This window comes from Canis aureus, chromosome 19, assembly GCF_053574225.1.
Source record: "Canis aureus isolate CA01 chromosome 19, VMU_Caureus_v.1.0, whole genome shotgun sequence".
NCBI lineage: Eukaryota > Metazoa > Chordata > Mammalia > Carnivora > Canidae > Canis > Canis aureus.
This window is the reverse complement of record NC_135629.1, coordinates 54,533,646-54,546,567: the sequence shown is the minus strand read 5'-3', so window position 1 is coordinate 54,546,567 and position 12,922 is coordinate 54,533,646. Positions and strand designations below refer to the sequence as shown.

Sequence of the window (12,922 nt, the reverse complement as noted above, 5' to 3'; positions counted from 1 at the left end):
TGAACTGGGAAGCCTATCAGACTCTCCATCAGAAACATAACTGCAGAATTGGAAACGATAACGGATTCTTCCTTTGGTGGCTTATAGGTGGATCCTGTGCTGACTGTGATCACCTATGTGGGACTGAGCCTCTCTCTGCTGTGCCTCCTCCTGGCAGCCCTCACCTTCCTCCTATGCCGATCCATCCAGAACATGAGTACCTCCCTCCACTTGCAGCTCTCCATTTGCCTCTTCCTGGCCCACCTGCTCTTCCTTACAGGGATTAATCAAACTAAGCCTGAGGTAGGTGATTTAACCAAATCACCTTGCTGTCATAATCAAATCTAGCCATCTTGTCTTGAGGAAGGAGGGAGAAGACAAGAGACAGCAGTGATGGTAACAGTATGGATGGAACTAGAGAGTATTATGCTAAGCATAATAAATCAGTCTGAGGGATGAGTGGGTTGAGCCTCAACCTCTGGCTCAGGTCATGACCCCAGGGTCCTAGGATCGAGTCCCACATCGGGCTCTCTCTGGGGAGCCTGCTTCTACCTCTGCCTATGTCTCTGCCTCTCTTTGTGTCTCTCATGAATAAATAAATAAAAATCTTTTAAAAAATAAGTCTGAGAAAGACAAATACCACATGATTTTACTCATATGTGGAATTTAAGAAATAAAACAGATGAACATAGGGGAAGGGAAGGAAAAATAAAATAAGATAAAAACAGAAAGGGAGGCAAACCATAAGTGACTCTTTTTTCCCAAGATTTATTTATTTCGAGAGAGAGAGAGAAAGCAGGGGAAGAGGCAGAGAGAGAGAATCCCAAGCAGACTCTGCTGAGCATGGAGCCCTGTGAGGGGCTTGATCCCACAACCTGAGATCATGAACTGAACTGAAACCAAGAGTTGATTGTTCAACCAACTGAGCCACTCAGTGTCCCCAAAAGACTCTTAACTCTAGGAAACAAATTGAGGGTTGCTGGAGGGGAGGTGGGTGGGGGGATGGGGTAATTGAATGATGGGCATCAAGGAGGACACTTGATGTAATGAGCACTGGGTGTTGTATACAACTGATGATTCACTGAATTCTACACCTGAAGCTAATAATACACTATATGTTAACTAAATGAATTTAAATTTTAAATTTTTTAAAATAAGTAAAAAATTACAAAATAAAGAGTCAGCAGTGATGGTATTAGGGGGAAAAGCAAGTTTCCATTTCAACTCTCCTCATCTGTAGCTCTGAATGAGACCTGTACTTGCTGAGAAGCCATTTATCAAGCTGATTGAGAGTTAGGCTGATGGTATTAAGTAAGGTAACAATAGTTCCTATAATAAATAAACTCCAAAATGTCAGTGGGTTATCACAAGAGTGATTAATTTCCCCCTTCTGTACCATAGAGGGTGGACAAACAGGTTTGAAAAGTGTCTATCTTCCAACCTCAGGCTGATGGAAGCTTTTCTGTCTTCTATGCACAACTTTATTTTTTTTAAGATTTTGTTTATTTATTCATGAGAGACACAGAAAGAGAGGCAGAGACACAGGCAGAGGAAGAAGCAGGCTCCCCAAGGGAAGCCCGATGTGGGACTCCATCCAGGACCCAGGAATCACACCTTGAGCTGAAGACAGACGCTCAACTGCTGAGCCACCCAGGCGTCCCTTCTATGCACAACTTTGTTTGTTTTTCGTCAAATATTTTATTTTATTATTTTTTACATATTTTTTATTTTTATTTATTAATTTTTTAATTTTTTATTGGAGTTCAATTTGCCAACATATAGAATAACACCCAGTGCTCATTCCATCAAGTGCCCCCCTCAGTGCCCGTCACCCAGTCACCCCCACCCCCCGCCCACCTCCCTTTCCACCACCTCTAGTTCGTTTCCCAGAGTTAGGAGTCTCTCATGTTCTGTCTCCCTCCCTAATATTTCCCACTCATTTTCTCTCCTTTCCCCTTTATTCCCTTTCACTATTTTTTATATTCCCCAAATGAATGAGACCATATGTTTGTTCTCCTCCGATTGACTTATTTCACTCAGCATAATACCCTCCAGTTCCATCCACGTCGAAGAAAATGGTGGGTATTGGTCATTTCTAATGGCTGAGTAATATTCCATTCTATACATAGACCACATCTTCTTTATCCATTTATCTTTCAATGGGCACCGAGGCTCCTTCCACAGTTTGGCTATTGTGGACATTGCTGCTATAAACATCGGGGTGCAGGTGTCCCGGCATTTCATTGCATCTGTATCTTTGGGGTAAATCCCCAGCAGTGCAATTCCTAGGTCATAGGGCAGATCTATTTTTAACTCTTTGAGGAACCTCCACACAGTTTTCCAGAGTGGCTGCACCAGTTCACATTCCCACAAACAGTTATGAACAACTTTAAAGGTCATCCAAGACAACTCTAAAGGTCATCCAAGAGTCCTTTTCATTTTACCCAACTGAAAAGAAAAAACACGGCAGAGTCCCACGAGGGAGGTTTATACAGGCCCTCTTAGAAAGTTGTGTAAATCATGTCCCTTCACATTCTACTGGCTATAAATCCGTGGTATGGTCCCACCTGACAACAGGGGAGCAGGGTGGTGTATTCTCTAGCTGGAAGTCCCATCCTAATGACAATCTATAGTCTGGAATCAGAGGTGGAGGGAGTTTTTAATTCTGAGTGACAGTGGCTTTGCTATACTAACAACATTAGCTTTTGTCTCCATTATGATCACAGGCATCATAATATCCAGGAAGAATTGGAACTAGCTGTTTTCCAAAACTCCTTTTAACCCTAAAAGACTATGATCTCAGAGCCAGAAGGTTACAAAAGCACTGTTTTCCTCCTTGGGAGGCAGTATATTGCTATGGTTAAGAGTAAGTACAATCTCTGGAGACAGGGTTTCAAGTACATTTTTATTTTTTACTAGCTGTGTGATCTTGGGTGAGATTTTACCTCTTTGGGCTCCAATTTCCTCATTAGGAAATGGGCAGATTGACAGAGTAAGTGCTGAGGCTGATTCTGGCCCACTCTGTTTCTGTAAAAAACACACAAAAAATCAGTTTTTATAAAATGGTCTGTTTTGTTTATTGGAACCACAACCACCAATGTCTGAGAGCTTGATGTCCCAGCTCAAGCAGAGAGAGCAAATTCTCCTTTCCTCCATATGTTACTTTTAGACTTCAGGTGGAATGGTTGATGCCTGCCCTCATTGGTGAGTGTGATCTTCTTTACTCAGCCTACTGACTCAAATGCTAATGTCTTCCTGAAGCACCCTATCAGACACACCCAGAAATAATGTTTTACCTGTTATCTGGGCATTCATTACCTCAGTTGAGTTGATACATAAAAATAAGCATCACACCCACACAAAGGGCAAGGGCCATGGACTATTCATCTATCAAGTTTCATCTGTCATGGATCTGAGGACTCTTCCTATGACATTCATTCCTTGGTATTTCTGGCTTGCCCTGTATATGAGGTAAGCATGGGGTCACTGAGAGCTCCCCAAATTGTGTTGCTCCCAGGTAAAATATTACAGGTGTTAGAATTGAAAATGCAGGCCACACCCAAGTAATGCTAAATGCTAAGGACATAATTGGGTACAGGGGTACAAAACACATTCCTAATTGTTGTCTCCCCTCCAGGTGCTGTGCTCCATCATTGCAGGGGTGCTGCACTACCTCTACCTGGCCGCCTTCACCTGGATGCTCCTTGAAGGGCTGCATCTCTTCCTCACTGTTAGGAATCTCAAGGTGGCCAACTACACCAGTACAGGCAAATTCAAGAAGAAGTTCATGTACCCTTTTGGCTATGGGATTCCAGCTCTGATTGTGGCTGTGTCTGCAGTAATAGGACCCCAAAATTATGGAACACACACACAGTAAGCATGATGTATGCCGTGATGGTGGAATTGGTGTCTATGGCTGACACACGATCAGAAACCAAAAACATTTCAGTCCATTTCCCATTGTAAATTATTCCTCAAACCAGTCTCTTTATAAGCCAGAATTCTATTTTCTCTTAGAAATCCCTAGAGAAATGGTTCTCAGCATCTTTGGGGGCTGGATCCTTTTGAGACTTGGTGAAATCCAGGGCCTATTTCCCCAAACAGGGAAATGTACCTTTCAGACAAATGTACTTACACATTAAATTTTGATTACAACTTCAGGATATTAGGGACAAAAAGTACATTCAATAACTTCAAGGATGAAAAAGCCCACCTGTAGCCTCTGTGCTCTGTAGGATTCTGAAAGAGTGGCTGAAGAGGTTGAGATTCATCCCCAAAATGAAAAGAGTAACAATAGCAGCAAATTGGAAGGCTTGTGATGCCTCATAGATAGCCTATATTTCATCTTATTCTCCCTGTAATCCTGTGGGGTCAGCACTGTTCATGATGTCATATTGGGGCTTAGTGCATCGAAGAAACTTTCTCAAGATCACAGCTGAAGTCAGAATTCTTCACTAAAGGGATTATTGCCTCACTAAGGAAGTTTGCAAAGCTCTGCAAAGTTAGTTGAAGATGTTAGTGTTTTGGCAATGGGGTTTCTGTTAGGGAGTAGGCGGGCATGTGCTAAAACAACGTAATGAAGGTGATGCTTTTTTTTTTTTTTTTTTTTTTTTAAGGTGATGCTTTTGAAGGAAAAAAGATGCCCTGTCTCCAGCTTAAACCAAACATCCGGCCAGAATGATTCTGGGGATATTATGGTAGCATAGAGCAGGGGTGGACAAAATTTCTATAAGGCATCAAGTGGTAACTTTTTGTCTCATGAGCCATATGGTATTTGTGACAGTTACTGAACTTTGCCCTTAGAGTGGGGGAGCAGCCAATTCATAGACCATATTAAATGGATGAATGTGGCTGTGTTTCAATAAAACTTTGTTTACAAAAACAAGTGGTGGACTGGATTTGGCCTGTGGGCTATCATTTGTAACACTTGGTATAGAACATAAGCACAGGAGCTTTTCTGTTCACTAAGTGTTGACAAACTTGTTAGATTTAATAGTTTTATGCTGCCAGGTTTCTGTTCAGAATAATTTGACTATCTTTGCCAACATAAGCCATGACATAATAAAAAGTACTTGGGCAACAGCGTACTTCGTATATGAATATACTTCATTAGCATTGGTAGGTTTTCTTGCTCTAGTTAAATTACTATTTTTACTCTCTTATACCAATTGTTACTAATAGGGTACTATTAACTGAGCCCCACCTCTTCGCCAGGAAACATATTCAAAATCTATATACACATGATCTCATTTGATCTTTCCTACAAGATCCAGATGAGGAAAACTGCAAAAACGTGATGAAAGAAATCAAAGAAGATTCAAATAAATGGAGAGATGGTCATTGTTCATGGAGAGGAAGAATTAATATTGCCGAGGAGTCAGTCAATTCTTTCTAACTTGACCTATAGATTCAATGCATTCACAACGACAATCCCAGAAAATTATTTTGTAGATATTGATAAACTGATTCTAATGTTTATTTAGAGAAGCAAAAGATCCTGAAGAGCTAACACAATATTGAGGAAAGAACAAAGTCAGAGGACTGACTCTACTTAACATCAAGATTTGGCAATATAGCCGCTGTAATCATTTAATCTTTTCAATACTTCTGTTTGCCCCCACTTACATTTGGGGTAACTGAACTTAGAGTATACAGCTTGTGTCAGATGCGAACCCATGTGTAACCTTCTCTCGACAGCTGCTGGCTCAAGTTCGATAGAGCATTCATCTGGAGTTTCATGGGCCCAGTGGCAGTCATTATCTTCGTGAGTGACTAGCGATAGTTATTTATGGGAGTGCCTGCCCTGGGTTGGCCAAACATAGAGTGTGATTCCTTCTGTGAAAGTAGAAATGATGTGAAGCTAAGAAAATATAACCTAATGTGATGAACTCCTCTTCCTGGAAATGCTCTCTTCATCTGTCTTTCCCTGCTTCCCCCTGGTTCACTTGTTGCTTTGATGGAGTATAACCCTCTGCTGGGAATTCTTCTAAAAATCCCACGTTTCTTCATTCAGCAAATATTTAACAAGTATCTACTCTGCACAGAGTGACATGTTCTCCTGTTCATCAGAAATTTCCTGATCACATCCATTATCCTGGTATAGAAATTAATAGTACTCTTTCACTTTCAAGGTGACTTGGTGTGAATGATAACTATATAGTCACCCTAATCAAGCACCAAGTGCCACAGGTACATATACATACCATGTGCTGTATAAAAGACCAGAGCATATGCTCATAGCATTCTATGAAGCCCGTATCTTTTGGAAAAAGATTCTTAGGTCTACCTCAAATTGAGTTGCCTGCCATGGCCTCAAAATAAAATTCCAATTCGGGTTTTCATTTTGTGTCCACAGATAAACTTGGTGCTGTATTTCCAAATTCTGTGGATTTTGAGAAGCAAGCTTTCCTCCCTCAATCATGAAGTTTCTACCATTCAGGACACCAGGTAAGAAGTTCCCAGAATCAGTGGTATCCACAGATTTCTCCTACAGGACTACTTTTCTTTCTAACTAGGAAAGAAAAACCCATACAAAAATCTGATACAACATTTCCTAGGACTGGATAAAGAGTATGTGAGGTACAACTTCTAGAGGTAAAAACTATAATCTTAGGTAGCTTCATGTACTCCTTGATCTCTTTATTCAACAAATATTTATTGGGTGCCTCCTTTGTGTAACATAATCATCATATGAAATTCATGCCAAGAGAATCAGTGTTATCCTGCCTCCCCCACCTTGTAAATCCACCTACTTCTAGGGACTCTGTTATCCTTTATTGGAGATGTTCATTTCTTACTGGTGCTGATCTAAATGATTGAAATTAATGATAAGAGCAACTGACGTTAACTAGGGACTTGGTAGATGTTGGAAATTTACCAATATTCTTTCACTGAATGCTCATAACTCCAATCTATGTGGTGGATATGAGTACCAGCCCCCATTGATAAGATGAACAACTGCTTATTTTACCCAACAGTGGGCTAGAACCTTGCATTGGTGAGTCATGTATACAGAACTTAAAGGAATATCTTTCCAACTTCAGACCCTGGCTTTCATCTCATCTACTTCTCAGACCAAACTAACATTTCTTAGCCTTAGTGTTTTCCATCCTGAAGGGTCAAACATCACCCTTCTAGGTATTTCCTCATCCCTCTACAGGTGTTGGAGGAGTGTAGGCTCACACCCCTGTGTGCAGGCACACATATCATCTCACACACGTAAGCTCTCCTAGACAGTTGCCATCAACAACCCTGTTCTGTTTTATAAAACACAATTTTCAGTTGAAGGAACCCAACAGCTGTTATGTTCTGAAGTCATATCATCCTCAATTACATTTTCAAAAAAATATCCTAGAAGGCATGTTCCACACTGCTTCCAATAGATCCAAATAAAAGACTTGCAGATAAATCATTTCCAAGGTTAGGAGAAACCATTACTCTCGATAATGATTGGAACATGAGTTTTCTCTCATCTTTGAGCTGTATGACTTTGCATAAACCACTTAAGCACATGAGGTTGATGTAAAGTTTAACTCAGGTGATTTGTGCAAACCAACAGTGCGCAACACATAGTGATCAATGATAGTCATTATTGCTCCTTTTCCTTTGCAGAGTCATAACATTTAAAGCCATTGCTCAGCTATTTATCCTGGGCTGTTCTTGGGGCCTTGGATTTTTTATGGTTGAAGAGCTGGGGAAGGTGATCAGATTAGTCATGGCATACACATTCACCATCATCAATGTCCTGCAAGGCATTTTGCTCTTTGTGGTACACTGTCTCCTTAATCGCCAGGTAAGCCTAATTATTTTGTCTCTTGCCAGCCAAGACAAAAAGTCTTACTGAATGGTTGGTCCCATTCTCACCCTTCTGATGTTTTATGTTTGTATTTGGTGCTGCCTTCCTTCTGGGAAGAGGGTTTAGGTTATGCTTCAGTATGACATGTGCTCTGAGCTGCCCTAGCTCCTAACTAGCCTTCGCATTCCAACCTATCTCTTAAGAGTGTGCTTCTGTCTGCTGCAGATGATATCAAAATACCATAGACTGTATGGCTTGGGCAACAGAGATTTCTCTTATAATTCTAGAGGCTGGAAATCTGAGGTCAGTGTGCCTGTGCTATTAGGTTCTGGTGAGAGCTCTGTTCTTTTTTGCAGAGGGCCACTTTCTTGCTCTGGCCTTACATGGAAGAGAGAGATTTTATGCTTCTCCTTTTTGGGACATTAATCTTTTTGGATCAAGGATGTACCCTTATGACCTCATTTAATCTTAATCATTTCTATAAAGGGCATCATATCTCCAAATACAGTCACACTGGGAGGTTAGGGCTTTTACATGTGAATTTTGAGGAGACATAGTTCAGTTCATAGCAGAGCATGTATCAGTCAGGATAAGGGAGATTATGCTGCAGTAACAAAGAGCCACCACCCCCTGATTTCTGTGGTTTATAAAAATAAAGGTTATTTCTTGCCCAATCTACATATCCATGGCTTGATCTACATTGTTTTCACTCTGGGATATAGGTTGAAGGGCAGCCCTTATTTAGAACACTGATATTCTCATGGCAAAGGGAAAGGAGATCCTGATAAGTGTAGCTTAATTAGCTTTCTTCATTGGCCAGAGCAGATTACTTGGCCACACCTAAGTTCACTAGAAAGACACATAACCTCTTATAGTGTAGTGCACTTAGGGCAGGGCACTGAAAAATTTGGCTGAATATACCAAAAACAGAGAGACTTCAGCTCTAATGTCAGGTTTTCTACTGAGTAGGTTGCCCTGTGACCTTGGGCAGCCTTCTTATCCTCTCTGAGCCTCAAACTTCTCACCTGTGTAAATGGCAACACCTGCCTCACAGGGTTGAGAATTAGATGAGCTATTGAAATATAAATCTCCTAGCACAGTCCTTGGCACACATTAAGTTCTTCAGAGGGTCATCATTATATTTTTATTTCTCTTAGAAGATTAGAAACAGTTTTTCTGGCATTTCTCCCTTTTCTATTGATCAGAACTACCAGCAATTAAATGGTGGTGGCAAAAATGCCATCATAACACTTCATTAATTTCTCTTTCATCTTCTAGGGCCTTCTTAATGCTTAGTATTCCTCACACCTAGAATAAAGTATAACTCAAGTGTCTTAGTGAAATAATGTTTAATATGAAATGTTTAACTATCTTAAAACATGTTAAGCATGTTTCAGGAAGGAATTCATGAAATCTAAGGATTGGTTCAGATAGTGGTTAGTGTCAGGGCTCTGGAGTGAGAATGAAGAGGTATTGAATGCTGGCTGTAGGATATGAGACAAGTCCATTTATTTCCAACAGCTTCAGCTTCTTTATTTTTAATTGGGGATAACAGAAGAACCTTCCTCATTTGGCTTATGTCAGACTGAAATGATATATTGTATATAAAGTGTATTGAAGATTGCTAGTGTTCAATAAATGGTGGCCTTTATTGTTATAATCCCCCACCACCACCACCATCATCTTCATTGTCATCAGAGTCATCATCATGACCATCAGGTATTCCACATGATCACCACCATCACTTTCACCATCCTCCTCCTCCTCATTGTCAGGATCATCATCACCACCACCAATCTAGAAGGAGTAGGTGATGCCTGACATTTAGTAGATACCTTTTCTGTAATGAGGAACTTGAATTTTAGAATGAATCAACAAAAGGATAGCTGAGAGTATACAGAAAACCAATGAGAAGGTAGCCATGGGACTTCCCATGTATATCTTTAGCCTGCTAATCAAGGTCCTTTCTCCCTTATCAAGCACCTCCTTAATAAACCTCTATATTCCTCAGGTGCGAATGGAATACAAGAAATGCTTTAGCGGGATCTGCAAAGGGGCTGAAACTGAGAGCACTGATGTAACTCACTCTATGACCCAAATGAAAATGGTAAGACCAGCTTCTCTGCAGTGCTGTGTACTTGCTGAACCCAAAATCTTGTACTGCCAGGAGCTTCCTGGTCCCTTGATCTGAAAGAAAAGAGAAACTGCATTACTTCCTCTGTTATAATGGTGGCTTTTGGTTTTTAAACCAAAACCAATGGAATTGTTTTCCTTTCTTTCTTTTTCTTTTTTCTTCCTTCTTTCTTTCCTTCCTTCCTTCTCCTTTCCTTCCTTTCTTCCTTCCTCTCTTTCTCCTTTTCTTTTCTCTTTTCCCTCTTCTCTCCTCTCATCTCTCTCTCTCTCTCTTTCCAGTCTTTACATAAATATCAAAATGATATTTCTCAAAATTTAAATATATATAACAACATTTATTTAACAAATATTTACTAATTGTCCCATATTGCCAGTCACTGTTTTAGGTTCTGAGGAAACACCAGAGGATACATTGACTAAAATCCTTGCCTTCATAGAATAAATTCTGATGGGGGAGGCCAACAATGAACCCCCAAACATGGATTATATACTATTTCACAAAGTGATATGGGATATGGAAAGATACTGAGCCGTGAAGATAAATCAGGACACATGGGGTGGAGGGAGTTTGGTTTCCAGGAAGGGGGTCATGGTGACAGCCTTTCACTGTCTATTACCACCTTCTATTTTAATTCTCTGCATGACGTCCTCTCTGTATGATATTTCTCTTAGTCGGGGAAAACATGAAAGTGTTTACCTTTGGTCAAACTCTGCCCCCTGTAGGTTCAGTGATGTGGTTACTATCATTTTCCTTCTACCTAGAGTATGCCTAGCCCATAAAAGATGCTCATTTAATTTGCTGAGTGTCTAAGGTCCTTGTTTATAGATGAGGACACAGAGTGGGAAAGTCCACAGGGTTTGCTCAAAGCTACTCAGCTGGGTACAGGGATTCACTCCAGATCATCAACAACTTTAGGACCACTTCCTGGGACGTGTACTTTCACACAGAGGACAACTGGCTGCTGATAGTGTCCTAACAGCATATGCCAGTGGCTCAACCCTTGGCTGAAATCACCAGCAGTCAAAGGATTGCAGTTCAGGACAGTGTCTACCTGAACTGTGTAAAAGAACTGTCCCAGCCCATGTGGTCTCCAAACACATGTTGCATAGTGGGATCCACAGCATGGATTTTGGGGTTCACCTATTTGTATTGGAATCTGGATTCTTTCAGGCTCTAGCTGGCAGATGCTGGGCAAGTGGCTTAACCTCTCTGAGCCTCAATTCATTCATCATTGAAATGTCTGATGGACTGAGGAACAAAACAGTGTACATGGAAGCTTTTTGTTCTACTCTGAACCATGTCAGCTTTTATTACTACTTTTATTAACACCAAATTATCAAGAGTCAACTATATAGAAGGCTCCACACAGTAATCCTATCCTCTTATCTTTGGACAATACTTTACCTTCTATAAAGCACATATTCAGGGTGTCTGGGTTGGCTCTGTCAGTGAAGCATCCCACTCTTGATTTTGGTTCAGGTCATGATATCAGAGTCATAAGACTGACCCTTGCATTGAGTTCCATGATGGGCATGGAGTTTGCTTGAGATTCTTTCTCTCCGCCTCTCTCTGCCCCTCCCCCCAACTTGCTCACACACTCTAAAAAATTAAATAAAAGTAAAGGTAAAAAATAAAAAGCACATATTCAATCTTACAATCTTTATTGATCCTCTGTAGCATTTAGTGATCTGTCACTGTGTGAAGGGAGTCAAGGTGCCTGAATTCAAGTCCTAACTCCACCACTTCCAGGCTGCATGAGCTTGTGCTAGCCATTTACTATCTCTGTGCCTCAGGACTTCGTCTGTAAGATGAGGATGATAGTAGTATCTTTCTCATCATGAGAAGTAAGCAAGGTCATATGTGTTACTTGCTTAGAGTCCTGCCTGGCACATGGTAAACAAATACATTATAAAAGTTTGTGAAAGTTCAGATAAATAAAAAGGTCATCATAGATTGCATTTGGGATGGGGAGAAGGTTATAAAGTCAGATATTAGGGTGTCTTTACTGAGCTAAGACCTTAGAAAAATTCTGGCTTGTCATTTCCTGAGGTGTTAATTTCTCTTCAGATTGTTCTACCTACTATCTCCCCAAATAGGAGGAACTACGGATGTCATCAGAAGTTTTTCCTAGAAGAGACCTTGCTTCTTGGTAATCTATGGCCTGAGACTCGTCCTGTCTGTGCTATTTGACAAAGAATAGAAACCTGAGCTGGTTCTGGACAGCGCCTCCCCTGGTCACACATGGATGGGACAAATGCCATCATCTGTATCTTCCTCCTGAAAGCAGTTCTGAGACTTTTCTCTATCTTGGCTTCTATCTCAAGAGATAGAAGGGGTCACTGGGAGACCTTTGAAACCCTTACTCAATATTGTATATCATGTGCCATTAAATACTCAAGGAATGATTTTTAGTAATGAAAGAAAGTGTATTTTCTTTTTCTAGCTATTGCTACCTTGCCCAAGATTTATTGTCCAACATCTGGATTCACCTGACAGGTTTTTCTCTCTTGGCAATCGGTTGTATTTTATGCTCCTGAAGATTTTGCATCATTCAACATTTTCAGAATTCAATAATTCCCATATGAATAAATATTAAAAAGAGTGTTGCTCTCTTACAATGCAAAATTCCTCCACCATCCTGCTTAGGAGCATGTTGTCACCAGAAGGGTCTTGTAGTCAAAAGACCTGCATTATCTTCTTTGCCTGATGATTTTCAAACCTACTTGTTTCTTGGGTTGATTTTGTTTGTATAGTATCATCTCGAATGTATCCTGTGGGAATACTCCCAGACCAGCAGCATGGGGGTCACAGCAGTTGTTTCTTTCTCTTTTTGTTTGTTTTAATATTTCTAATTTCTTTTTCTTTTTAAAATTTTTAAATTGGAGTTCAATTTGCCAACATATAGGATAACACCCAGTACTCATCCCATCAAGTGCCCCCCTCAGTGCCCATCACCCAGACACCCCCACCCCCCACCCAACTCCCTTTCCACTACCCCTAGTTCGTTTCCCAGA

General features: G+C 40.6%; 1 protein-coding gene across 3 annotated transcripts in view; it reads left to right on the top strand.

Annotated features, from left to right (window-relative positions):
- LOC144290718 (putative adhesion G protein-coupled receptor E4P) overlaps window positions 1-12,313 on the top strand; it is a 43,270-nt gene extending 30,957 nt beyond the window's left edge. For 2 of the 3 annotated variants that reach the window (XM_077860217.1, XM_077860215.1), the window contains 7 exons: window positions 88-282; window positions 3,617-3,852; window positions 5,677-5,743; window positions 6,335-6,426; window positions 7,591-7,771; window positions 9,786-9,881; window positions 11,976-12,313. In XM_077860217.1, the coding sequence (XP_077716343.1) occupies window positions 88-282; window positions 3,617-3,852; window positions 5,677-5,743; window positions 6,335-6,426; window positions 7,591-7,771; window positions 9,786-9,881; window positions 11,976-12,098 (990 nt within the window). In that variant the 3' untranslated portion in view covers window positions 12,099-12,313. The remainder of the gene's footprint in view (window positions 1-87; window positions 283-3,616; window positions 3,853-5,676; window positions 5,744-6,334; window positions 6,427-7,590; window positions 7,772-9,785; window positions 9,882-11,975) is intronic. The other variant, XM_077860216.1, reaches the window with a different exon arrangement.
- The last annotated feature ends 609 nt before the right edge of the window (window positions 12,314-12,922 follow it).